Source organism: Elephantulus edwardii, unplaced genomic scaffold (assembly GCF_000299155.1).
Source record: "Elephantulus edwardii isolate Elephantulus edwardi_28Jun2011 unplaced genomic scaffold, EleEdw1.0 scaffold00283, whole genome shotgun sequence".
In the NCBI taxonomy this organism is placed as follows: Eukaryota; Metazoa; Chordata; class Mammalia; order Macroscelidea; family Macroscelididae; genus Elephantulus; species Elephantulus edwardii.
Window position 1 is genome coordinate 444,082 of NW_006400033.1, and position 24,223 is coordinate 468,304.

Below are 24,223 nucleotides of genomic sequence, written 5' to 3' on the forward strand. Positions count from 1 at the left end.
CGGTGGCGGACAGACGTGCCGGGAGGGAGAGCCGCAGCCGCCCGCCCCGAGCTCAGCCGCCTGCGTCCGCGCCCGCACCCGCCATGGTGTCATGGATCATCTCCAGGCTGGTGGTGTAAGTGGCCTCCTTGCCCCTCGCCCCCCCTAGGGCCCGACCCCGTGCGCCCCTGCCGCACCGGCCGAGCGCGCGCTATTAATACCCCGCGGCCGCTAAATTTAGCAGGTACAGTAGAGCGGGGGCCGCCGATCAGCGGGCCGCGGACCCGGGGCGCACAGGCTCTACAGGACTGCTTTCCCGCGTCCTGCGCCCCGCGCCCCCTCGCCCCTCCGCTTTGTTCCCAGCCGCTGCCTTTGCAGAGGCCCCGGTCAGGGACACGCAGCGCTCTCCTGGAGAAATGCCAGTCGCCCTCCCTGCGCCTGGCCCCACGCTTTTGTCAGGTGGAGGTGACATGCAGACCCGGAGGGCGCTGCCTGAGGGCGCTGTCCGAGGGTTCGCTTGAGGCAGTGGGTGGGCAGCGGCGCTCCTAATGAAGCGGGTGGAAGACTCTCATTTTGACCGTGAGAAGGGCAGGTGGGATGGAAGAGGACCGCTGGGAACCTCGGATTTCCTGATTCATTCTCTGATCCATTCTCCCGGGGCTTGAGAGGAGGTGGGGTCGGGCATCTCCAGAATACGCTCCACGGAGCTCCCAGGTGACAGCGGCCACCATGAGGGCAGCGATCCCTCCAGGCCTGAGTGAAGTCACTTGGAATGGGATGGGCGTAAGGGGCGCTTTCTTTTTCAAGCCCCAGCGCTGGAACCACGTGAAGATGCTTTCCTCTCTGGAGGCAGATGTGGATTTAGGATTTAGTCCTCTCTGGAGATGGGTATGACTGCGTCCTCTCTCTCCTTCCCAAGAGGAGCTGGGGCTGAAGTTGATGGGAACCCAGCGATGGAGGGGTTGGGTGGAGGGCAGGCCTCTGGCTTTTTCTTTGTCTGTAAGGAGGACTTGGGATCCCCACTGCTTGTGCACCATCATGCTCTGTGAGTGGGAACATCTCCCCACAGCCCTTCACTCCTGGTTTTCAGGGAAGCGGTGAGCAGCCTTCCGAAGCCACCCTCAGCATTGTCTCCTGCCGTCCACCATGTGGCCTGTCCTCCCCAAGCCACTTTGCCTGTCAGCCCGTCTGTCCTCTCCTGCAGGCCTCTCCACAGCTGTTGCTGGTGGCTGGGGGTTTGCCCTCTCTCTACCTTGAGGTGGCATGTTAAATATTCAGAGATCTCTCTGGGCAGAGTGGGCATGAATAGCACAGGGAAGCAGCTGGCACGCCTTGCTCCACCTCTCCCAGCTCATGCCTGACCAAAGGCCATATTGCCAGTAAGATGACATCATTTTCTCCCCTGAAGTAGCACCGTGATCTCCATATTTACTAGGGACCCTTAGGGTGGGGCCAAGAATTGGCCTGGTTGAGGGTTCTCCCTCTAGGTGCTGCTGGGCTGGGGCTGGAGCTCCAGAGACTGAGGGCTCTTGGTACAGCATCCTCGGGCCATGGCTATTCTCCTTAGACCCTCTCCAAAGCAAGCAAGAGGGCCCAGAGGGGAGTCATCCATTGGGGAAGGGTCCTCAAGGACTTGCTGCTCTATCTTAGAATATACATTCTTCCCAGATCTGAGGTTTCAGAAGTCTTATATGACCATCAGAATTACCTGCTTGGTTAGCCTAGGAATCTGTGCCCCAACAGAGAGTTTATAGGATTTGGGGTTGTTGTTTGTACTATCAACTCCAAAAGGTCAGGGGTACCTCCTGTCTCCCAAGTCCTTAATTTCCTATAGAACTCAGCCTGGGTGTGGCAGCTCTTGCAGAGTCATCTAGCATCCAGTCACCACCTGCTCCCTCCTCCTGGCCTCCCAGAATGCTTTAGGAGAGGGTGTTTAAGCTCTGCAGGGGCCTTTGTTCCTTCTCATGGTCCTCTCACTTGGCATCTTGAGGGTCATCCCGGCTGAGAGGTGGGCTCTGGCTTGTGAGCCTGAATTCAACGTTAACAGCTCTCCCTTTTGTTTGCTTTATATATTGGGATCCTAGATAAAATGTAATTTGGAAAATATGGGGGATTTACTGGTTTTTAAAAACATTGATCTTGAGAAATCATATGAAATAAGAATATGATAGCCAGTGTGTGTGTGTGTGTGTGTGTGTGTGTGTGTAATTCCAACAACTTAAGAACAAAAAATATAAATAATTCAATCATAAAATGAGCAAAAGACTTCAGTAGATGCTTCACCAAAGAGAACATTCAAATGGCCATCAAATATGTGGAAAAGTGCCCAGAGTTGTTAGCTGTTACAGGACTATAAATCAAAACCATCTCACTTCTGCTAGAATGGCTAAGTTAGAAAAATAATAATAAAAATTTCAAGAATACAGGGAAATTGAAACCTTACCTACGGCTGATGGGAATACAGAATGGTGCAGCCATGTGAGAATAATGTAACAGTTCCTCGAAAATCCAGAAATAGGGCTGTGTCCCAAAACGGGGTGCTCTGGTGGCATGGGCCATAGGGACTCACTGCTAACCTGAAGCTGTGCCTCTCTGGTGGTGAAACCATCGGCGGCTCTCAGGGAGAAAGATGATGAGCTGTCTCCTACTCTGATTTACAGCCTCAGCAGCCCAGTGGAGGCTCAGCTAGGAGTTCGTTCTCACTTGGTGACAATAAGTAGGAGAGAAAGCACCTAGAGGAAGAACCCTCAACCAGGCCAAAACAAACAAACCAGCAACAAAGGAACAAACCCAAACACAGTGCCTTGAGTCGATTCTGATATATAACAACCCTGTAGAGCAGAGATTGAGGATAGCCTTGTGGAGTTTCCAAAGCCACAAATCTTCATGAGCTCAGCAGCTAGCTTGTGGGTTTGAACCACTGGTGATCAGTGATGGAACTATTGCATTTATGAAGGTAGGGCTGCACAGCTGGTTATGGTCATTGCTCTCGATAGGTAGTAAGTTTCAAAAATTGTGTGCTGAACAATAGTCAATGACCTCAAAGCCAAGGCTTTTTGGTTCCTTGGTTTGGAAGTTCGGGCCTGTGGTCTTGTGGGACGTACCTGTTCACTGGCCTAATAACTTGTGATTCTCTTGAACAACTGCTAGCTGGTTGTGCAGAGTGCCTGGGGTCTTAAAAAAAATTGTAAGCAGATAAACAAAGCACTGTGATTGGCCTGAAGCAACAGAGTAAAGAGCATCAGGAATAGAAGGACGCTGTGGAAGGTGGTAGGGACTATTGGGAGCTCTAGGAGCCTAGTGGTAAAAAGTTACACTGAAATCCTGAAGGCATGTGGTTCGAGTCCACCATTTGCTGTATGAGAGAAAGAGTTGGGGGTTTTTTGGTTTTGTTGTTGTTTTTCTGTTTGTTTGTTTGTTTGTTTGTTTGTTTTAACTTTTCAAAGAGAAAAACCTGCGGAGGGTCAGTTAGGAATTGGTTCTGACTCGACAGCACATAACAACAAAATAGTGAAAAACCCCCAACAAAACCATAACCACCACCCAGGCGGATATATGCACACCCACGTTTATTGCAGCTTTGTTCACAATAACAAAGTGCTAAGTGAATGGATAGAGAAACTGTGGTATATTCACACAGTGGAATACTATGCTGCATTGAAAAACAAAGAACTCATGAAATAGTATACAAAATGGGTGACCGTGGAGGACATTATGCTGAGTGAAATATCTTAGTCACAAAAGGACAAATACTGCATAGTGCCACTGGTGTAAAATGAGACTGACATCAGGCTTGGGGGGACTGAGAATGATGGGATAAATTATGTGTACTGCACTGAAACAGATAAGGGAGAGAGCTGTTTAAAAAGGATATATGATTAGGTATTATTGTCATGACAGAAGTCCAGAATGAAGGCTGCATAGTGGAGTGGACTTGTTGGGAGGGATTGTGTAACAATGAAATAATTTTTCTTTTACTTTTCAAAGAGAAAAGCGAAATGGAAGGGGGGAAGGGTGGGCAGGGAGAAAAGTGTGACAATGAATGAATGGAAATCCATAGTCTCTCTAAACTTTCATTAAAATTAATAATAATTTTTTAAAACTACCAAAAAATTATTTTAAAAAAACCCCAAACCTGCAAAATAAAAGAGCTCAGTGACTCTGAGAATACGAGGGCAACTGGTTGGTGGTGGTGTCTGGAGATGGAGGTTAGTCAGGGGCATGCAGGCTTTTGTCCACAGGGCAAAGCTCTTGCAGTGAGGACCAGACTGAGATGCTCCTTTCTTACTGGACATCTTCCTCTGGTGCCCCACGGCCTAGCCTAGGAAGGAATGGGACTAGAGTTGCAGTGCATTGCAGGAATCTGGTTGATGTTTGCTGTGTGCATAGGGCTGGCTCCCTGGGGACATGCCTATTTGTTCCTGGCTTTTTTTTTAACATACAACTCCAAATCCAGGAATGAATGACTGTTACATTAGGGAAAAAGTGTTCCCGTATGCTTTGATGAGGGAGCTCAGGTGGCCTGTTTGGTAAGGAGCTGCTCTGCAGCCCCAAAGACATGCAGTTGGAATCCACCAGCTGCTCTGTGGGAGAAAGATGGGCATGCTTCTCCTGTGAGATTTACAGTCTGACTCAGGGGTCATCTGTGAGTTGGTTCTGACTTGAGGACATGCTTTGTTGTGGGAGGGGTGACTCTGACTTCTCTCAGAGAACACACCATCTTGAAACATTTATTCCAAGGAGCCGACATTGCCTCATTGTCCCAGCGTATGAATCTAGTCAAGATCCACAATTCTGGCTAATAGGGACGCTGGTGGCATAGGCAGTAGGCATGCTAACTCAGAATGCTGGCTGACAATTTCCAGACTTGCCAGCCACTTTTGGGAGTCACTCACTCACTCACTCATGCTTGTCAAATTGGAAACAACTAAAAACTGACCATCTAGCAGATTTCCAAAGACTATAAACCACACAGGAAGAGACTTCCCATCTTCCTCCTGCTGGGTAACTGGTGAATTTGGAACCACTAGAGAGACATATAGCCTTTGGGGTAACAGCATATCTAGTACACCAAAATCCAGTTTCAATACACGGAAAAAAGAGTTATAATCAACAAAATACTGTGAATAATTTATGGTTATATAGGAAAAAATTTATTTCTACATCACACATGGTTTCTTAAATGTTGGTTTTGAGGAAATACAGACTACAGAGAGCCTTAGTTTGAGGGTTGAAAATCTGACTAAGCCCCAGCACTATAATTTGCAGCATAGAGTTGGCTGTCTTGGGTCAGGGATATAAAAGTAGTGATTAGAAAGGATGTAGATTATCCTCAAGATGTTCCCTAAGTGTTGCGAGACAAGATGGGGAGGAAAACAAAGTTTTCAAGAAAAGCTTGTCTTTCTTTGGAACTTGCTTTTTTAAAAGCAGAATAGAGGAAAACCGGACTGGTTGGTAGAGGGTCCCAGATGGTTGAGGATTTTTTTCCTGGTCCGTGTGTGCACACATTATTGCTGTAGGGCCAAGGCATTCTCAGTAGAGCTCCTCAAGGCTGAGACCTTTCAGATGCAGACTGCCAGGCCTTTTTCCCAAGGTACTGCTGGAGAGGCCTGAGCAGGACCCGCACAGACACAAGTAACTGCTCCTGAGAGCAAAGAAGCTCAGCAGGAAGTGAGTGAGGCTGGGTCCTAGTGCCCACCTGGTCTGCCCCACCTATGCCCTGGGGCCCCTAGTCTTGGTTTGCCCACCTCCGTGAGTCCACTGTGGCAGTCATCCTCCCTCTTGGGGTCCTGCTGCCTTCTAGAGGCAGTGTTCCCTATGCCTCTTTCATCCCCCTTCCTCCTGCTGCTGCCTGAACACACCATGTTTATTTATAAACAGGAGGAGTATCCTCAAGGAAGTGAAAAACACGGCTTGGATTTCGCCAGTTCAGCTGCCGTTCTGTTTATTAACCCCACTTGTCTGCTGGAGCAGCCTCCCCGCTGTGCGTTATTGGAGGTTATGTGACAAGTGAGGGGCTCACCTGGTTATTACTGAACTGTCCCCTCCTTCCAGAGCCTGGAGGGATAGAAGCCTTGGCGTGTGCCGTAGCTGCAGCACCAGAGCCTTGGGGCTGTCATTGCCCAGGATGAGCCCCATGCTGCCTGACTCATTATGAGGAAACTTGCTTGCTGTCTGCAGGTATTTTTCCAAGAGCTAGTGAGAGCTCTTGTACCACAGGATGCTTTTCTCTCTCTTTGAGGCCTTGAGAGGTGATTGCCTTCTCTCTTGGGTTGGAAGAAGGGCTGTTGTCTATGTACCGTCGTAGGCTCTGAATGCTCAGATCTTGTGTCTTCGCACACAGGCATGTATCTTTGGGGTTTGTTGGCTGCACCTGAGGGCTTTCCTGAGACTATAGAGAAAGTGAGCATGTACACAAATGACCAAATATCTGAGACCCAGTAAGAGTGTTGGAAAGAATCTTGATGTAATTTGGTGTAAAAAAAAGAGCAAAGGCAGTGTGAAGACAGCTAAGTCTGACCTCTGCTAATTCCACACAGTGTACTGTAGGCACCAACAACGCAATACAAATTACCATGAGGTCATACATGTTGCCCACACTTCTACGCTTCCTTCTACTAATTCTAACACTAATCCTACTGCTATGCTGGGTCTGAAATCTGTTGCAGTAGTTGCACAAACCTCAGAATCATATGCATGCTTGTGGGATTTGTTAGGAAAGTTACCAGGTTATAACTCAGATTGGCAACAGGGCACAATTTCTCAATCAGAACAGCTTCTGAAATATGCTTGCAGACCCTTCAGCCTTGACCCTTGAAGCTTTAGGCCTGTGGTAAAAAGCTCGCTTAGTCCTGGTAATTGTGGCGTCTTGCCCCAGTCCTCCAGCAAGCTTGGGCAAAGGCCCTTGGTTGTGCCTTCAGGAGGCGGCACTCAGTCACATATCAGATCTCTCTCGTCCTCCGTTGAGGCTGCTGCTGCTCTTCTGTGGGCCCCAGGAGGCCCTGGCTCAGGAATCTGTGACCGCAAAAGACACAGTCTACTTTCTTTTTGGTAGTGAGATTCCAAATTTCTGCCACTGAACCTGCTCAGTTTAAAATTCATGGAATGGTGAAGTTAGCCAATTCCCTTGTAGATAGACTGACACTTCCTATTTGCAAAGTTTTTCCCAGCTATGTGACAAAGTCGAGAGCAATGGCCTAGGAAAGCCATGTTGGACATTAGACCAAAGACACCACCTTTGGTCTGTGCCTTCAAGCATGGCCCCCATGCCTAGACCTGATATGGTGAGTGAGCTTCCTCTCGGGCCTCTTCTGACTAACACAGGGCTGCCTGGGCAGTCAGCACACTGTGTGGAGGATGACCCTGAAGCTGGGTCAGGCTCCGTGCAGAGGAGTCACTGTGAATGATCCATGTGTTAATGGAGGTACATGGTAGGTTCACATTTCACAGATCTGTCTGTACAACTCTTAAGAGTTTCTGATTTCTCTCCATTAGTGATCAGAGAACATCAGTTACCTGAGTGACTGACTATCCACAAGAGATCTGGTATTGACACTCCCTTATGACACATCCCACCTCACGAGGCTTCTGACCAGCCACGAGTAGTTGTGGGCCATGCATGCCTCTAGGATGCCACCATTGGGAGCTGTCCAGTCTAGTGACTCGCTAGTCCCTCTTCTCTTTCTTCTTAAGGCGATGATGAATGTGCATGTTCTCCTTGTGTCCTTTGCGTGTCACAGCTCAGTTAAAGCCTACCACACACATTCTGCTATAGACTTAGGTGCACTCGTCTTTCCTGCCGCCTCATTTTAGAGATCTGTGAGGAACACTCATCCATTTCTGGTAGTGTGGGCCAGCTTCCTTCCCTCTGAGCAGTGATTGGAGTGCAGATGTGACCTGGTGAGCACAAAGGTGGGTGGTAGGCACAGGCTGGGCCCTCAAGGCATCTTGATTCACAGCTGGTAGAGAGAGAGAGGATCCTCCAGAGGAAGGATTCATGGGGGAGACAGCTGGTGGCTCAACTCCTGGCATGTGGGGAGATCATGTAGACAGACAAGAGGGTTCTGAAAAGCCCAGATAAAGATGTGCTGGGGCAGAGAGAGAGAGAGAGAAGCCGGCACAGGAATCTTGAAGTTATTCGGGCCCCAGCTCCTATACCAAGTCTGATGCCATCAGCTGTCCCATATCATGAAGTGAAAACTTTTGAATGGTTTTTACAGTAATTAAGTATTATATTGTGGTAATTAATGTTATAAAACAAATTATCTACAAATGATTGAATGAAAATGCAGTATGATTTGTGAACTCACACTCAAAATTTTTAAAAATTATTTCTTATTGATGGGGCTGTACATACTACAGTAATAATTTCAGGTCCCAGCAACTTGAAACAAGACGGCTCTGTTATCTTACTGCTTGTTCAGCAGGGGGTTCTCATGGCTTAGTCCGTAGGGAGCTGTAGAGCTAACCCCAAGGCAGGGCCTCTCTAATGGATGGGCAGTACTCCAGTGGAGAAAGATATGTCGCCTTCCATGCAGTTTACAGCCTTTGAAAGCCCTCTAGAAGGTCACGTATGCTTTGGTTCCAACTTGACAGCATGAATGAATGAGTGGCTTGTTCAGTAGGATTGACAAAGACATTTAACTCACTAATCGCTCATTCCCAGGCTGGCCTCCCAGGCTGTCTCCTTTATCTTAGGGTATTATCGTTGTAACAGGAAGCATTAGTGCTCAGTGATAGGGATGATAGGGAGGATCATGCACTGGCTCTAAGGTGTCTCCACCCAGAAGTGACATGTACCTCTGGTGCTCACAGTTCATCAGTCAAAGCCAATCAGCTGCATGGCCACGCCTGAATTCAAGTGGGTGAGCAATTAGTCCTGTTAAACAGCCACCATTCCTCATGTCACTCAACTCTGTGTATGTTGAAGGAATGAGTCCTAACCAGTTTTGCAAACCTATAACTGTGCTTTTCCCCTTAAAGTTATTATGATAAGTTTTTAGTGTGGTTTTTCTTTAGAATCAGGAGAGGCCTAAGACAGCACTTCATGTCGTCACTTAGAAATAAGCATTCTTGAACTGGGGGAGGGGGAGCGTAAAGAAGAAAGTGCAACAATGATTGAATGAAAATCCAAAATCTCTGTAAATGTTCATTAAAATTAATAAAATAAAATTTGGGCGGGGGAAGAAATAAGCATCCTTCTTGTTCCCTAAGCAATAAAAGGTGTGAATTGCATCTCAACATAAAGGAAACAAAAATTTTCACCACAGGACCAATAAGCAACATCCTAATCGAAGGAGAATAGATTGACACTGTCGATGACTTCATCTTGCTTGGCTTCACAGTCAGTACATTTAGTACCAGTAGTCAGAATATCAGAAAATGTATGGCACTGAGAAAGTTTATTATCTTCTTCAAATTATTGAGGAGTAATGATTTCAGTTTAAGGACTAAGGTGCACCTAATTCCAACCATGATCTTTTCCGTTTTTTGTGATGCATCCGAGAGCTGGAAAATAACTAAGGATGCCAGAATAATTGATGCTTTTGAACTGTGATGCTGGAGAAGACCAGTGAATATCCCACAGACTGCCAAAAGAACAGATATATCTTGGAGAAAGTGCAGCCAGAGTGCTCCTTGGAGGCAAAAATTTATGAAACATCATCTCACATACTTCGAGCATGTTGATAGAAGAGGCTATTCCTTGGAGGACATCATGCTTGGGAAGGTAGGGGAATGTTAAAGGAGAGGAATACCTTCAACCAGGTGGATTATACAGTGACTACAGAAGTGGGCTCAAGTATGTCAGACAAACAGGATAGGACAGGGTTCAGATCTGTTTAAGTTGTACTTGACTTCACAGTACCTAACAACAAAAACTTATCCCCTATTATTTATCTTCTTTTTAAGTGAAAAACAAAGGTCTTAATTTTGCAGTGGTGCTGGCAATTATAAAGACCCAGTGCCGTCCTGTGGCTAAATCCCTTGAAGGTGCCTACTCCATGGTTTCCATTACATTTTTTATTTTTGTCTTCATCTATTTTCCACTAAGCTTCCTTGAGTCTCCTACCTGGAAAGAAAGGGTCTATCCTTTTTTTTTTTTTTTGGCATTAACAGTAAGATTTATTGAGCTGTATCTTAGTACAGATGCTGGGGCTTACCCATGGTGCTCTTGATGTACAAAGCCCGAACATTCTGCCAATTCTTCTTTAGCAGTGAAATCAGAAAGTTGACAGCCAGGTGGATGTTGTAAACAAGTTCATCTTCACATGGCCAACAGCCACTGCCAGACACAGGACCTTTTTCATCTGGAATTTGATGGTGGACTTCACCTCGTCTAATTTTGCCACCATGTTCTCATTGTGGGTCAGCAGAAAAGGGAACTTACCAGCCTTATTCAGCCCTGGACCTAGGATTCTTGGGATCTGCTTGATCAGGGATTCAGAGGCCAAAAAGGCATCATACTTCTTGGCCAGCTTTTTGACCAGTTTCTTATTCTTGTTGAGTTTTTTGAGCACTTCGATGTCCATGTGGGGGATATCCACAGCCTTGGCTTGATCACAGTGCTGCTGATCCCCAAGAACACACACAGAGAACTTGGGGCGTGGGGTGGACTTAAGCCTGACTGTCCCTGAGAAACGCTTGTCCTTCTGAGGGTCATAGCTCTTCAAAGTGATCTGCAGCTCCACAGTCTCCAAAAACTTTCTGCGTTTGCACTGGTTCCCATGCAGGACTTCCCGCACCGCCTCGTAGAGGGTGTCACGAGAGACTTTGCTGCTCATGGTTCCTAGCGCCGCAGTAACCGGAAAAGAGGGGTCTATCCTCTTGACCCCTTTTAGATGTGGTGTATTTCTGTACAGAGGTACCCCCACAGCTCTTCAGATGTAATACTTGCCCAATGAGTGCATGTTGGCTTATGACTAAGTCAGGACCTTTATAGTCAAAACTGTAGTTTATGCACCAGCAGCATTGTCTGGGATCAGTGAGAGCTGGTTAGCAACGCAGAATCCCGGGCCCAACAGGACTTAGTGAATTTGCAATTGCACTTCTTAGAGAAGTACTTGAAACCCTGGTGGTAGAGCAGTCCAGCAAGTAGTCAACTGAAATGTGAGTGGTTTGAACCCACCAGCCACTCTACAGGAGAAAGATGTGACAATCTGCTTCCATAAAAATTTGTTGTTGTTAGGTGCTGTCAAGTACGACTAGGAGTGACTCTGTGGACAACAGATCTGAACGCTGTCCTACCCTGTGCCTTCCTCATCATCTCTGACATGCTTGAGCCTGTAAAGCACACTGTGGGTCAGTTCTGCTCCACCTTCCAGGATTACGCGGCAGAATTGAGAGCAGTAGATCTGGTTTGGGTTTGGCAGAGAAGTGCTGAGGCGAGTGATTGGGTGCTATAATCTCATCGCTGAACTGGAAAGAAATTGACTTGCCTGAAGCTGTCATTATATAGGCTGGTAAATTGGGGTTCAATCTCAAATCAGCCATGCATGTTGGACCAGCTCATCCTTTCTGCTTTTTATGAGTTCTGAATGGGATGACTCAGTGGCCTGAACCATGGACCTCTTATAGCTGGGTTGCCTAATTTTGGTCGCTGTGTAAAATTTAGTCTTGCAATTGGAGGTCAGACTGCCAGAGCAACAGCTGTCAGAATATTGAGCTAAACTGGTCATGCTATGCCCCTGCCCCACCACAACGCCCACTTCCTGCTTCACCAAAACCATGGCTCACCTGGACCAATTAAAAACCCTCCTGACTAGTTTCCTTGCTTCTACTCTGCCTCCTGTAGAAATTTGCTTAAAGTATAAGTGAGGTCATATCTTTCCCCTGCAGTTGAAAATTGACCAAAATGCTCCTATTACCCTTGTTGTTTCGTAGTGTCGAATTAGAACCGGCCTGTAGTTTACCCTCCGCAGATCTTCAGAGGCACAGAAGGGGATTGCCCATCTTTCTCCCAGAGAGCAGCTGATGGATTCATACCTCCACATTGGCAGCAGAATTCCTTACCTCGAAGCCATCAGAGCTCCTTCCCAGCACACTAAGAACAAAATTCAAACTCTTTAACATTCCTGGCAAGACTGAGCAGGCCTGACCTCATCTTGCACTCATTCCCCTTACTCACTTAGCTCCCACCTCCTCACTGTTTCTGGAAGTTTCCACCTAAGGGCCCTTGCACTAACTGTTTCTTCTGCCTGGAACCTACTACCCTTGAGTCTTCCATGGTTCTCTATTCTTCTTCCTTTCTTTTATTATGCTAACATGTATCCTCTTCAGCAGAGGCCTTTCTGACCACCTTTGCCAAAACACAGCCCTCCTCCCACTCTGCTCTGCTCACGTCCTCAAAGTATGCTTTTTATTCATTTGTTTACTTGTTTATGGTTCTCTTTCCACCAGGAATTGAACACCCTGACTTTGGAGACTTGACTTTGTTCACAGCTGTCTCTCCAGCACCTAGAGAAGTTCTAAGTGCTTGTAGATGTTAAAATAGTATTTGTTGACTAAATAATATTGCGGGAGAAGGATGACAATCTCCTCCATCTGAAAACCAGCTAGAGGGTCAGATAGGGGTCATTTTTTACTTGAGGTACCCAACAACACCAGTTAACAACAATGTCTTAGTATTCCTGTTGGAGTCAGATAATTTTTAACTGCCAAGTTAGTTGTTGTTGTTGTTGTTGTTATGTGCCATCGAGTCACTTGCGACTCATAGCGACCCTATGTATAAGAGTTCTATACGTTCTTCTATCCTGTGCCAACCTAGCCATCTCAAATGCACTTATTCCCACCTCTCCAGTCACAGAATCGATTCGCCGAGTTAGTAAAAACCTAATTTTGTAACTGTAGAAAATAATATTCTTTCTGAGCCTTGAATTTCTCATCTGTAGAATGTGGATTAGACTTCAATTTCTGGAGAACCTCATGTGAGCACATGGAGACGAAGAACCTTGTAAATGTACAGCTGACCTTTTAAAGAAATCGGGGAAGTTTCTGGGAGACCAGACACAAAGGGACTCGTGTTGCAAGGGTTTAAGCTAGGGCTGTAACAGCTTCATAGCTCTCTACTCTGACAGCTTCCTGGGCCAGGACTCTGGATGGGACATGACCAAGTAGCCTTATCTCTCTTCCCTGATTGTTTGTGTCTCACCTGTGATAGACTTTTTTTCTTGTGGTTTCATGGTCTCTCCTTGTGGTCTTTCTCTGTGGTTTCTCCAGAATAAGGCCTCTGGATCATCTTGTTTCTAATGATGATTAACATTTGTTTGAATGGGAATAAATGTGGATCTCTTTTTAGTCAGTTGGCCAGGTAGTTGTCCTCCAAGTTTCTTAGCATAACATGGTGAGAGCGTCCAAGCCTGGATTTGTTTGTTGAAATATGTTAGTTGGTAAGCCTTCGATTCCTGGGGCCTTGTATTTTTGCCAGTTCTTCCAGAGTAGCTTGAACTTATTCCCTCATCATCATTGCCTCTTGGTCAAATGTTGCATGAAATTCTTCTATGTCAGCCAGTTCTTTTTGGTATAGTGACTCTGTGTACTCCTTCCATCTTCTTTTGAGGCTTCCTGGGTCATTCAACATTCTGCCCACAGCATCCTTAAGTATTGAAATTCCAGAATTGAATTTGTTCTTCAGTTTCTTCACCTGAGGACATGCCGAGCGAGTTCATCCCTTTTGATTTTCTAACTCTAGCTCTTTGCATATTTCATCATAATACTTTGTCTCTCCAAGCTAGCCTTGGAAATCTTCTGTTCAGCTTTTGGATACAATACAATTTGGAATAAAAGGATAATCCCCCTACCATCGTGAGATGAAGTGAAGCTGTTGTGTCCTGATTCATGGTAGTTAGAATATCTTCCCTGGTAACTTAAGACTCTTCATTGAATGGCCTTCTGTAGACTTGGGATTCAGATGTTGCATCCTGCAAGGTCTGAGCAGTTGGCCCAAATGTCTGTCAAACTGGAGTACTTCCATACAGTGGTGTATTGTTACTGCTAGGTGCTGTCAAATTGACTGCAACTCCTAGCGACCTGCACTATCTTCATGATCTCCTTCATGTTCAGACCCATTGGGTAGTCACTGTGTCAGTCCACCTCGTTGAAGATCTTTTTCTCTTTTACTCACCCTGTACTTTTCCCTAGCATGATGTCTCTCTCCAAGGATAGGCTTCTCCTGAAAACATGCCAGAAGTCAATCAGACAAAATCACACCATCCTTGCCTCTAAATCTTAGCTGTGCTCATGTGAAACCTGTACCTAGACCAGGAATCTGTTGTATGAAGAGCAGAGGGAACACCACATGGCTTAAAATGAAGAAGGGAGTGTGTCAAGGTTGTATTCTCTCTCCATATCTATTCAGTCTGTGTGCTGAGCAAATCTTTTAAGAAGTTGGACTCTGAAGAGGAGTGTGGCATCAGGATTGGAGGGGAATTTATCAGTTACTTTCATTATGCAGATGAAACAACCTTGCTTGCTGAAAGTGAGGAGGACTTGAAGCATTTGCTGCAGAAGCTCAAGGAATGCAGCCTTCAAAATGGATTTCATCTCAATGTCATGAAAACAAAGATTCTTACCACTGGACCAGTAAGCAACATAATGATGGATGGAGAAAATATTAAAACTGTTAATGACTTTATTTCACTTGGATCCACAATTAATACCCTTGGTGCCAGCAGTCAGAGACCTCTCCAAGTTATTGAGGCATAATGATGTCAGTTTGAGGACTAAGCTGTGTCTGATTCAGGTCATGGTCTTTCCCATCACTTGCTATACATTTGAGAGCTGGACAATGAATAGAAGTGACAGAAGAATTGACACCTTTGAGCTGTGGTGTGGGAGAAGAGCACTGAATATCCCATGGACTGCCAAAAGAATAAACAAATAAGTCTTGAGATGGTACAGCCAGAATGTTCTTTGGAGGCAAGGATGATGAGGCTTTGCCTCACATACCTTGGGCATGTTGCTAAGAGGGGCTATTCCTTGGAGAGGAACATGATGCTCAAAAGGGCAGAGGGTTGGCAAAGGAAAGAAAGACCCTCAACCAGGTGGGTTGACACGGTGAATGCTGCAGTGGGCTCTAGTGTGTCAGGAAGTATGACAATGGCACAGGAGAGGACAGGGTTCAGATCTGTTCATAGGGTTGCTATGAGTTGTACTTGACATAATGGCACCTAACAATAACAACATCCTTAGACATTGCCTAACTTTCAGATGCATAGGAAGCCATTGAAAAGACCATGGCTTAGATGAGGCTGTCTTAGTCTTTACACTGGTGTACTGTGTAGAACTTTGGAGGGCTCTTTGACAGCAGATTTCCTAATGTCACACATCATTTGATTTCTTGGCTGCTGCTGCCATGGGTCCGGATTGTGGATCCAAGTAAAATGAAATAATTAGTAATTTCAATCTTTTCTCCATCTGTCATGATGTTTACTATTTGTCTAGTGACAAAGATTATTGCATTTTTGATGGTGAGATGTAACCCATAAAGAAGGCAATATTGTTGTTTACCTTCATGTCAGAACTGACCCATAGCTGACCTCCAGCAGGTTTTCAGAAGAAATTTACTCACGTGAGAGGAGATTGCTCATCTTCCTCCCATGGAGCAGCTGGTGGATTTGTTTTGTTGGACAACTGCTTTTTGGTCTAGATATAAGTTTTGCATTAACACAATTAAGTGTTCTGGGATTCCTATTCTTATCAATGTTAGCCATAATTTGGCCAAGTGCCTATGCATAGTGAATATAATGCAAGTAAATATCTTCCAAATGTTCTCTACTTTCAACCAAGAGCCACCTGACATCAACAATATTTTGTTGTCAGGTGGCCCTCATGACATGGCCTCTTCTGAATCCAGCTTGAAATTTTGGCAGTTCCCTGTCGATGTACTGTTCCAGGTGTTTTTGAATGATCCTCAGCAAATCTTTACTTGTATGTGATGTTGGTGGTATCATTCAATAATGTCCACATTCTGTTGGATCACCTTTTTTTGGGAGTGGACACAAACCTGGATCTCTTCCAGTAAGTTAGCCAGGTAGTTGTCTTCCATGTTTCTTGGTAGAGCCTGGTGAGCATGTCCAGTGTTGCATGTTTCCGGAATCACTTGAATTGGTTTCTGTCAGTTCCTGGGGCCTTGTTATTTGCCAGTATCTTCAGTAAAGTTTGGACTTCTTCCTTCAGGATTCCTGAAAAGCTTTGGTGTCAGCATATTGTTTAATCATAAGTATTGATCCATGCTGTAAGACAGATGAACCTCAAAAAATGTCCCAAATGAAATATGCCAGACGCAGAAGCTTAAATATTGTTTGATTCTACTTACATGAAATCTCCAAACAAACAAAAAAAAAAACCAAAATCCACTGTGGAGCAGTCTAAGTTCGCAGACACAGTGGAACTGTCTCCTAGGATTTACAAGGTGTGGAACTGTCTCCTAGGATTTACAAGGTGTGGAACTGTCTCCTAGGATTTACAAGGCTGTACATCTTTATGGAAGGCAGCTGCCTCAATTTTGTCCTGCTGAGTGGCTGGTGGATACAAATGGCTGATTTTCCACTGTCATCCCTAGTTCTTGGTCAGCTGTGTCATAGGACTCCTTTAGAAACATACAGAATAAGGAAATTCACAGAGAACTACAGACTGGTGGTCACCAGGGTCTAGGGAAGGGGAAAAGGAGGTAGCTGCTTAATGACTGTAGGGTTTTATTTTGGAATAATGGACATATTTTCTAAAGCCCCACCTCAGACTCAATGCCTTAAGTCAGTTCTGATTCGTGGTGACCCTCCATCAGGTTGTTGAGGATGCAAATCATAATGTGGGGAGGCTGCGCACTTTTCTCCCATGGAACTGCCAGTAATTTTGGAGTAACAATGCACCTCAGTATGGAATCCACTACCAGAGCTTCCAGTGGCCATGTTTTAGAAGGGATCAAAGTCATGCTTTCACAGTACTGTCACTGCTCTAAATTGCCACTGAATTGTTCACTTTAAAGAATTTTATTTTATGTTATGTAAATTTCCTCCCCCCAAAAAAATGAAAAAGAAATATATGCACAGATGTGTGAGTTAACGTTAGGGCATCTGAATAAATCATTAGTCTCTTTAAGGGACAGCACTATGGATAGGGTCACTGTGAGTCATGCTTGACCTGAAAGCAATCAACAACAACAACAACAATAAATAAGCATATATACTATGTATGGAACTTTCCATGAGAGACCTCAGAATAAATATTTTTAAAATAATTAAAAGAAATAATTGAAAATATAAGACAACTGCCTATTTGGAGATAGGTAATAGACCAATTAAAGAAGGAAGCATTTCTAAAAGTTAAAGCACTGAAGCTAGGAACCCTAGCATAAAATGATGAGGTCTACTGATGGAATATCATTAGGTGTGGTGATATTAGGCATTAGGCCATTAAGTCATCAAGATTACAAGTCTAATTGGCTTAGACTTGAGGCCAGGCAAGTCTCCAGTTTCTCAAAAGTCTTTACTGTTGCAATGGAAGAGATATATTTTATGTGGCTGGAAGGTTGGGCTAGATTGGATTTCTTTTATATGGCTAGAGGTTGGACCAGGGAGCTCTGGTGGCTTAGTGGTAAGGATTTACACTGCCAACCCAAAGGCAGACAGTTCAAATCTACCAGCTACTTTGAAAGGAAGAAAGATGCATAGTCTCTGAGAGAGTCAGTTCTCCTCAGCACATATAGACAACAACAGTAGGGGTTGTACCAGTGAGTGCTGGGGACAAGTTATTGTTTGATACAAGGAAATGGTTTCCAGAAACTGGTGCTAACAATAGCCTGGACAATGTTTTAAGGCAATGGACTCTCACCTTCCAACTTTAAAATTCTGTTACTCTAATCTCCCTGATAAAAGATGAAGGGAGGTGAGCATGTTGGAAAGATTCTTTTTTCCTTGCATTGAAGTTTGACTCAGTGGGAAAATTGGGATTTAATCCAAGCGTCCTTCCTGGCCAGCACTCCATGTAGTGGGTGGGTCTTTTTTGGAAGAATGTGAATGACTTTATTGCCTTTGAATGGGACTCTCAGGGAGGAGTCCTGGCCAAAAGGAAAGTGGTGCATCTGACATAGAAGCTGTTAAGCCACAGCTGCGGCTGCGTCTTCTACCTGGGAGACACCGTGTAGCTGTGTTGGAAGGGAGACAATAGCGGGGGAGCATGGATGCGGAAGGAAAACAACCCAAGACAGAGAGAGCGTGACAGTGAGTATTCTCAGCCACTGCATTAGCTTTCTCTTGCTGCAGTAATAAAAACCACCAACTTAGTAGCTTAAGACAGTTGAAATGTATTGTATTGTGGTTTTGTGGCTCAAAGTCCACAATGAGTTTTATAGGGCTAAAATGAAGGTGTAGGAAGGTCTTTCACCTGGCAGCTCCCAGGACGGTCTGCTTTTTGTGTCTTCCAGGTTGCAGTGGCTGTGGGCTTGTGGCTACATCACGCCAATCTCTGCTTTCTCAGTCACAATGGCCACCTCTCTCCTTTATCAAACACGCATCCACCTCTCTCCTTTAAGGACATTTGTGATTCTATTAGGGTCTACTGGAATAATCTAGGGGCGCCCTGGTAACCTTGTAGGTAAGGAGTCATGCTGCCAACCCTGGCAGTTCAAGTCCTGCAGCTGCTCCTTGGGAGACAGATGGACAGTCCCTCCGGTGCTGCTCACAGCTTCTGGAGACCCACTGGAGGGCCACCGAGGTGGTTCCAGTTCGACAACAATGAGGCAGTAAGTGTGATTGGGGAAAATCCAAGGTACTCTCCTCATCTCAGAATCCTTTATTTAATGAAATCCCTTCAGCCCTTTAACACTGTTGGTAGGCATTATTGTTGTTTGCTGTCCAGTTGGAATCAACTCACTGTTGACTGTTCAATGGGTTTTCAGAGGCATTTAGTCAAACAGGAGGAGATTGCCCATCTGTCTCCCAAGGAACAGGTGGAGGATTCGAACTGTGTACCTTTGGGACTGAGGAACAGCTTCTTACGACTAGGCCACCAGATGTCCTTAGGGGTCATTATTCAGCCTACTGAAGCCATCCACAGGCCCTGAGCTGAGGGAAGCCCATCTAAGAAAAGCCTACAGAAAGGGGAGCACAGATGTTTTATAACCCAGCATTCCAGGGCTCTGGCGTTTTAATGTTATCTCCAACTGTAGACTCTCCTTAATTTGTGAAAATTAATCATCATGTTTGTAGAAAAGACATTTCCTATAACCGATAAAGAAATTCTAGGTAGAAATACAATGCATAAAAATACAATACTCATTTAGTCACTCTGCTTGGTCAGTACTCTACAATATACCATAGTATGCTTGCCCGTTGAAACCTTGACAGACATTTCTGTTGTTTCTAGATTTTTCTTCATTCTCATAGAAAGATTGCTACAGTAAGTGTTGTTTTTGTTACAATTTTTTCATGACACACTTGTATACACATGGTTCCGCGGGTGTGCGGATCTGTTTACAGGTCCTTTATCCTGTTTCCCGGTTGGTTTGTTGGACAGTCCACAGTCTCATTACCACAGTGTGAACTTTCTTGCTATCTGGAAGAGCAGGTTGCTATCACCTTACTCTTCTTCATGATTCCTTTGTGAAGTGCCTTTCCTCTTGCGGCACAGATGAAGTCACTTATGCCACATCTCTCCCATCACTTGATATTGTCAGGCTTTAAAATGTTTGCCAGTCTGCTGGGTACAAAATGGGATCTCATTATGGTTTTAATTTGCATTTTCCTGAATACTAATGAGGTAGAGTATCTTTTCATATGTTTATTGACCATTCATGTTCTCTCATCTGTGAAGTCTGTTCAAGTCTTGCAAGTTTTCTCTTGTCCTGATCTTACTGATGTGCAAGTATTCTTTGCATATTCTGGATGCCAATCCTCTGTCACTAATGTGTTTCGAATGCCTTCTCATTCTGTGCTTCCTTTTTCTTATGGTGTATTTTAATGCAGTGGTTTTACCTCCCCCCCCCATTTCATGCCCTATGAAAACCTTTCTTATTTGAAATAATGAATTCTGCTGTAAACCTCCTAGCAGTTTTATAATTATTATTCACATTTTATTTCATAGGCCATCTTGAGTTGATTTTTGTATATAAGTAGGATTTCCTTTTTCCATGTGAAAAACCAATTTTCCCAGCACCATATATTCTAAAATTTTTCCATTCTATTATTTCTTTAATGCCTATCCCTGTCATAAATGAACTCTCTATGGATACACATGTCTGCTTGTGGGCTGTCTATTCTGTTCTGTTGGTCAGTTTTTCTGACATGCCACACCAGTCCTGCATAGTCATAATTGCCATCAGAAACCCCAAATCTGCTGCTGTTGAGTCAATTCTGACTCCACGGGACAGAGTGGAGCTGCCTCAGAGGCTTTGGTGCATCTGATGTGTTCTGTTGTTTTGCTTTTATCTTGTTTCCGTTATTTTGTCCCATCTGATAACAGACAGAAACAGTGCCAGGCACATGTACACTACCTGCAGCTTCACCAGTCAGGCTAGACCAAAGACGGTCTCCAGCCTCACCTGATTAACAAAAGTCTGCAAGCTCAGTCTGTCCTCAGCTGCTCCACACAGACAGCCAACAGAGAGCTGCACACCTACCTCCATCATCCCTCATGCCCATCAGAATACAGGAGGTAATATGCAGCAAGCAGGAACAATGATTTTGTAAATTACTACCTAACATGGGAATGACTGGAGAGCATTATGCTGAGTGAACTGAGTCTCATAAAGACAAATACTGTATAAAACCATTATTGTAGAACTAGTATGAGAACCCAGGGGTCGGGGGGGAGCAGAGGGGAGAGGATAGAGGGGAGGTGGTTAATTGTAGGGTCGAACAATTTAATGGGGGGTGGTAGTGAAGGGAATGGGAAAGATCTGGTGAGAAAAACAATGCATTCAAACTTTGTAAATAAATAAATATAAAATAAAATCAATTTTAAAAAATTTAAAAAATAATTACCAAACTAGCAAGGAGTGGAACATACTCAAACTGATTTGTTGTGTTATTGTGCACTGTTAAGCTGCAACCAACCCATAACTGACCCTTCGGCATGTTTCAGAGGCAGTTAATCGCACAGGAGGAGATTGCCCATCCTTCTCTTGCGGATCAGCTGGTGGGATTCAAACTGCATGCCTTTGGGAGTGCAGCACAGCTTCTTGCCACTAGGCCACCAGAGCAGATATATAAAAACAAAATAATATAAAGACAACACCACCATGATGTCTCAAAGGTGGCAGATAACTTTAAACTAGTCAAAAAAACAACAACAAACAAACCAGGACATGATGGAACAAAACAGTGAGAAAAATTTAGGACCAATCAGAGGAGAAATGCTATTGGAATTTCATAATAGGGAATTCAAATGAATAGTAGTTCAAAGTCTTCCATGGATTAAGAAAAAGAAAACCACAGACAAAATCCAGGAAAACCTACTGGGAATATACCCCAAAGAGACCATAACTGCCAAACAAGCAAATATATGCACACTCATGTTTATCGCGGCTTTGTTCACAATAGCAGGGAGTTGGAAACAACCTAAGTACCCATCAACAGACGAATGGATAGGGAAGCTGTGGTATATTCACACAATGGAATACTATGCTGCATTGAAAAACAAGGAACTCATGAAATATTTTGCAAAATGGGTGACCTTGGAGGACATTATGCTGAATGAAATATCTCAGTCACAAAGGACAAATACTGCATAGTGCCACTGTTGTAAAACAGGACTGACGTGAGAAAATGGGATAAATAATGTATACTGCATTGAAACAGATGAAGGAGAAAGCTGTTTAAAAGGGATATGTGATTGTTATTGTCATGACAGGAGTCCAGAACAAAGGCTGCATAATGGAGTGGACCTGGGGGGGGGGAGGGATTGTAAAACAATGAAAGAATTTTTCTTTCACTTTTCAAAGAGAAGAGTGAACTGGGGGGAGGAGGGGTGGGCAGGGAGCAAAGTGCAACAATGAATGAATGGAAATCCAAAGTCTGTAAATTTTCATTAAAATTAATAATAATAATTTTTTTAAATCCAGGAAAACATAGACACACCTATAGATTAATTTGGTATAGATATGTTGTTGTGTACCTTCAAGTCACATCTGACTCATAGCTGACCCTCCAGTGAGTTTTCAGAGGCAGTAAATCACACAGGAGGAGACTGCCCATCTTTCTCCTATGAAGCAGTTGGTGGATTTGAACTATGTGCGTTCGAGTTGGCAGTTGAACTTCTTACCACTAGGCCACCAGAGAATAGATAGATACATTAGATATGTTGTTGTTGTTGTTGTTGTTGTTGTTAAGTGCCATCGAGTCGCAGGTGACTCATAGCGACCCTATGAAGGAGAGTCCTCAACGCTTGTTTGTCTTTCATCCTCTCTCCAGGTTCATAGGGTTTCTGGAGGCAAGCTATTATGGAAGTGCTTGCCACTCCTCTTTCCAAGCTAAATTAGATATGGATATGGCAAAATAAATAGATAAAATAAATGCAAAATTAGAAGTCATACTAAAACAACAAATTGCCATTGCAAACCTTAAGACTAAAATTTAAAAAAAATAACCCATTGGAAAGACAAAAGAATAGAACTGAAGAAATGGAACACAGACTTAGTAAGATGGCTAACAAATCCTTCAAAACTAATCTGTTAAGGGGAAAATACAAACAAAGAAACCCACCCTAAAAAACAACCTAATCTGTTAGTGATCAATCAGAAAACAGAAGAAAAATGAAGAAAGCATAAGAATTGTCAAACAATATCAAGATGAATAACTTACATGTGATTTGAATTTTAGAACAAGAAGAGGCCAAAACAGCACAGAGGAAATAATTGAAAATTTGCTGAAAGAAAATTTCTCAAATATAGAAAATATGCATTCAAGAAGAAGTAGTAGAGCGAAACCAGTTAAGATTTTTTTTTAAAAAAAAAAAAAGCAAAAGACAATGTATCTTTGATGTTTTAAATTTTTACAATTCTATTTTTTTATCATTGCTCTACTACATAGAAGTACAATCTCATCTGATACTAAAAAAAACAACAGTGACACTCCCTATAAGGTTAATAATTTAAAAATTAAATTGTATTATTCTAGGATTTATATATAACTGAAGTACCTTTTCATGTCCTCTGCCCATTTTGCAATTGCATTGTCTTTTTTTTTGTTGTTGTTAAGGTTGCTGTGATTTTCTGTTTGGGTGATGAATCCCTTGTAAGATGTGACATTATCAAATATTTTTTCCCAGCTTGTAGATTCTTTTCACTCTTTTGATGTACATAACATTTTCATTTTTAGGAGTTTTAAATTATCTAGCTTATCCTGTGTAGACTGTGTACTTTCAGTTGTATTTGATAGTCTATTGACTTTATTGATTAAAGCTCCTCAGTGTGCTCCAAATTTTTAAATGAATGTTGTAGTTTTAGGATTCTTGTGAATGTACTTGATCCAACTTGAGTTAGTTTTTGTATATGATGTGAGGTATGGTCTTGTTTCAGTGTAATGCAAACAGATACCCAGTTTTGACAGCCTCATTTGTTAAAGAGGCTGTGTCTTTTTCTCTATGTATGAATTTAATCGTTTAGTTATAAATCAGTTGTCCATAAGTGGGTGGGTTTCTACACTCTCAGGTCTGTTCCTTTGAGCCTTCTGCTTCAGTTTACTTCTTCACTGGGGCTTTGCATTTCTGGAGTCATCTTTCTTTCCCGTATGAACTTAGTGTTGTTTTTTCCATCTCTTTGAAAAATGATGATAGTATCTGGATTGAGAATGCATTGTATTTGTAGATTACTTTTAGTAATATTGCCATTTTCACAAAGTTACATCTTCCAAGAATATACTCTTCCATTTATGTAGAGCTTTAGGTTTCTGGTTCTAGTGTATTATGGTTTTCTTTGTCTAGGTTTGTTTGGTTTCATTGTTTCACATTGTGTCTCTTATGATTATTCCCATACATTATGTCTTCTGAAATTAATCACCATTGATCTATGCCCACAGTCACCCTGTGTTTTCATATCCCCACTGGATCTTTCCTAATTCCTTCACCCCACTCCCTCTGCCCACCAAACTCTATGACTCCTTCATTTCTCCCCACCTCCTCCCCTTCCCTCTTTAGACATTTATACTCATCTTACTAGTTTTCTTGCTGTTTTTACAATAATGGTCTTACACAGTTATTTGTCCTTGTGAGTCCGAGTTAGTTTATACAACATAATGCTCTCTAGTCTCTCCCA

At 43.7% G+C, this 24,223-nt stretch overlaps 1 protein-coding gene across 1 annotated transcript; it reads right to left on the reverse strand.

The window, feature by feature from the left end:
* Positions 1 to 5,524: 5,524 nt before the first annotated feature.
* LOC102865244 (60S ribosomal protein L10a-like) lies at positions 5,525 to 10,760 on the reverse strand. Its single transcript, XM_006900383.1, has 2 exons — positions 10,248 to 10,760; positions 5,525 to 5,623 (listed from the first exon to the last, which is right to left on the reverse strand). The coding sequence occupies exons 1-2, from the start codon at positions 10,758 to 10,760 to the stop codon at positions 5,525 to 5,527; spliced, it is 612 nt and encodes a 203-aa protein (XP_006900445.1).
* Positions 10,761 to 24,223: the final 13,463 nt, after the last annotated feature.

What these genes read in the sequence shown, in the direction of transcription:
- LOC102865244 (XM_006900383.1), bottom strand. Translation starts at nt 10,760, where the DNA reads ATGAGCAGCAAAGTCTCTCGTGACACCCTCTACGAGGCGGTGCGGGAA. An exon ending in TGGCAGTGGCTGTTGGCCAT is followed by an intron (nt 5,624 to 10,247) that starts GTGAAGATGAAC and finishes CTTTGCTCTCAG; the next exon opens with GAGCAGTTACTTGTGTCTGT.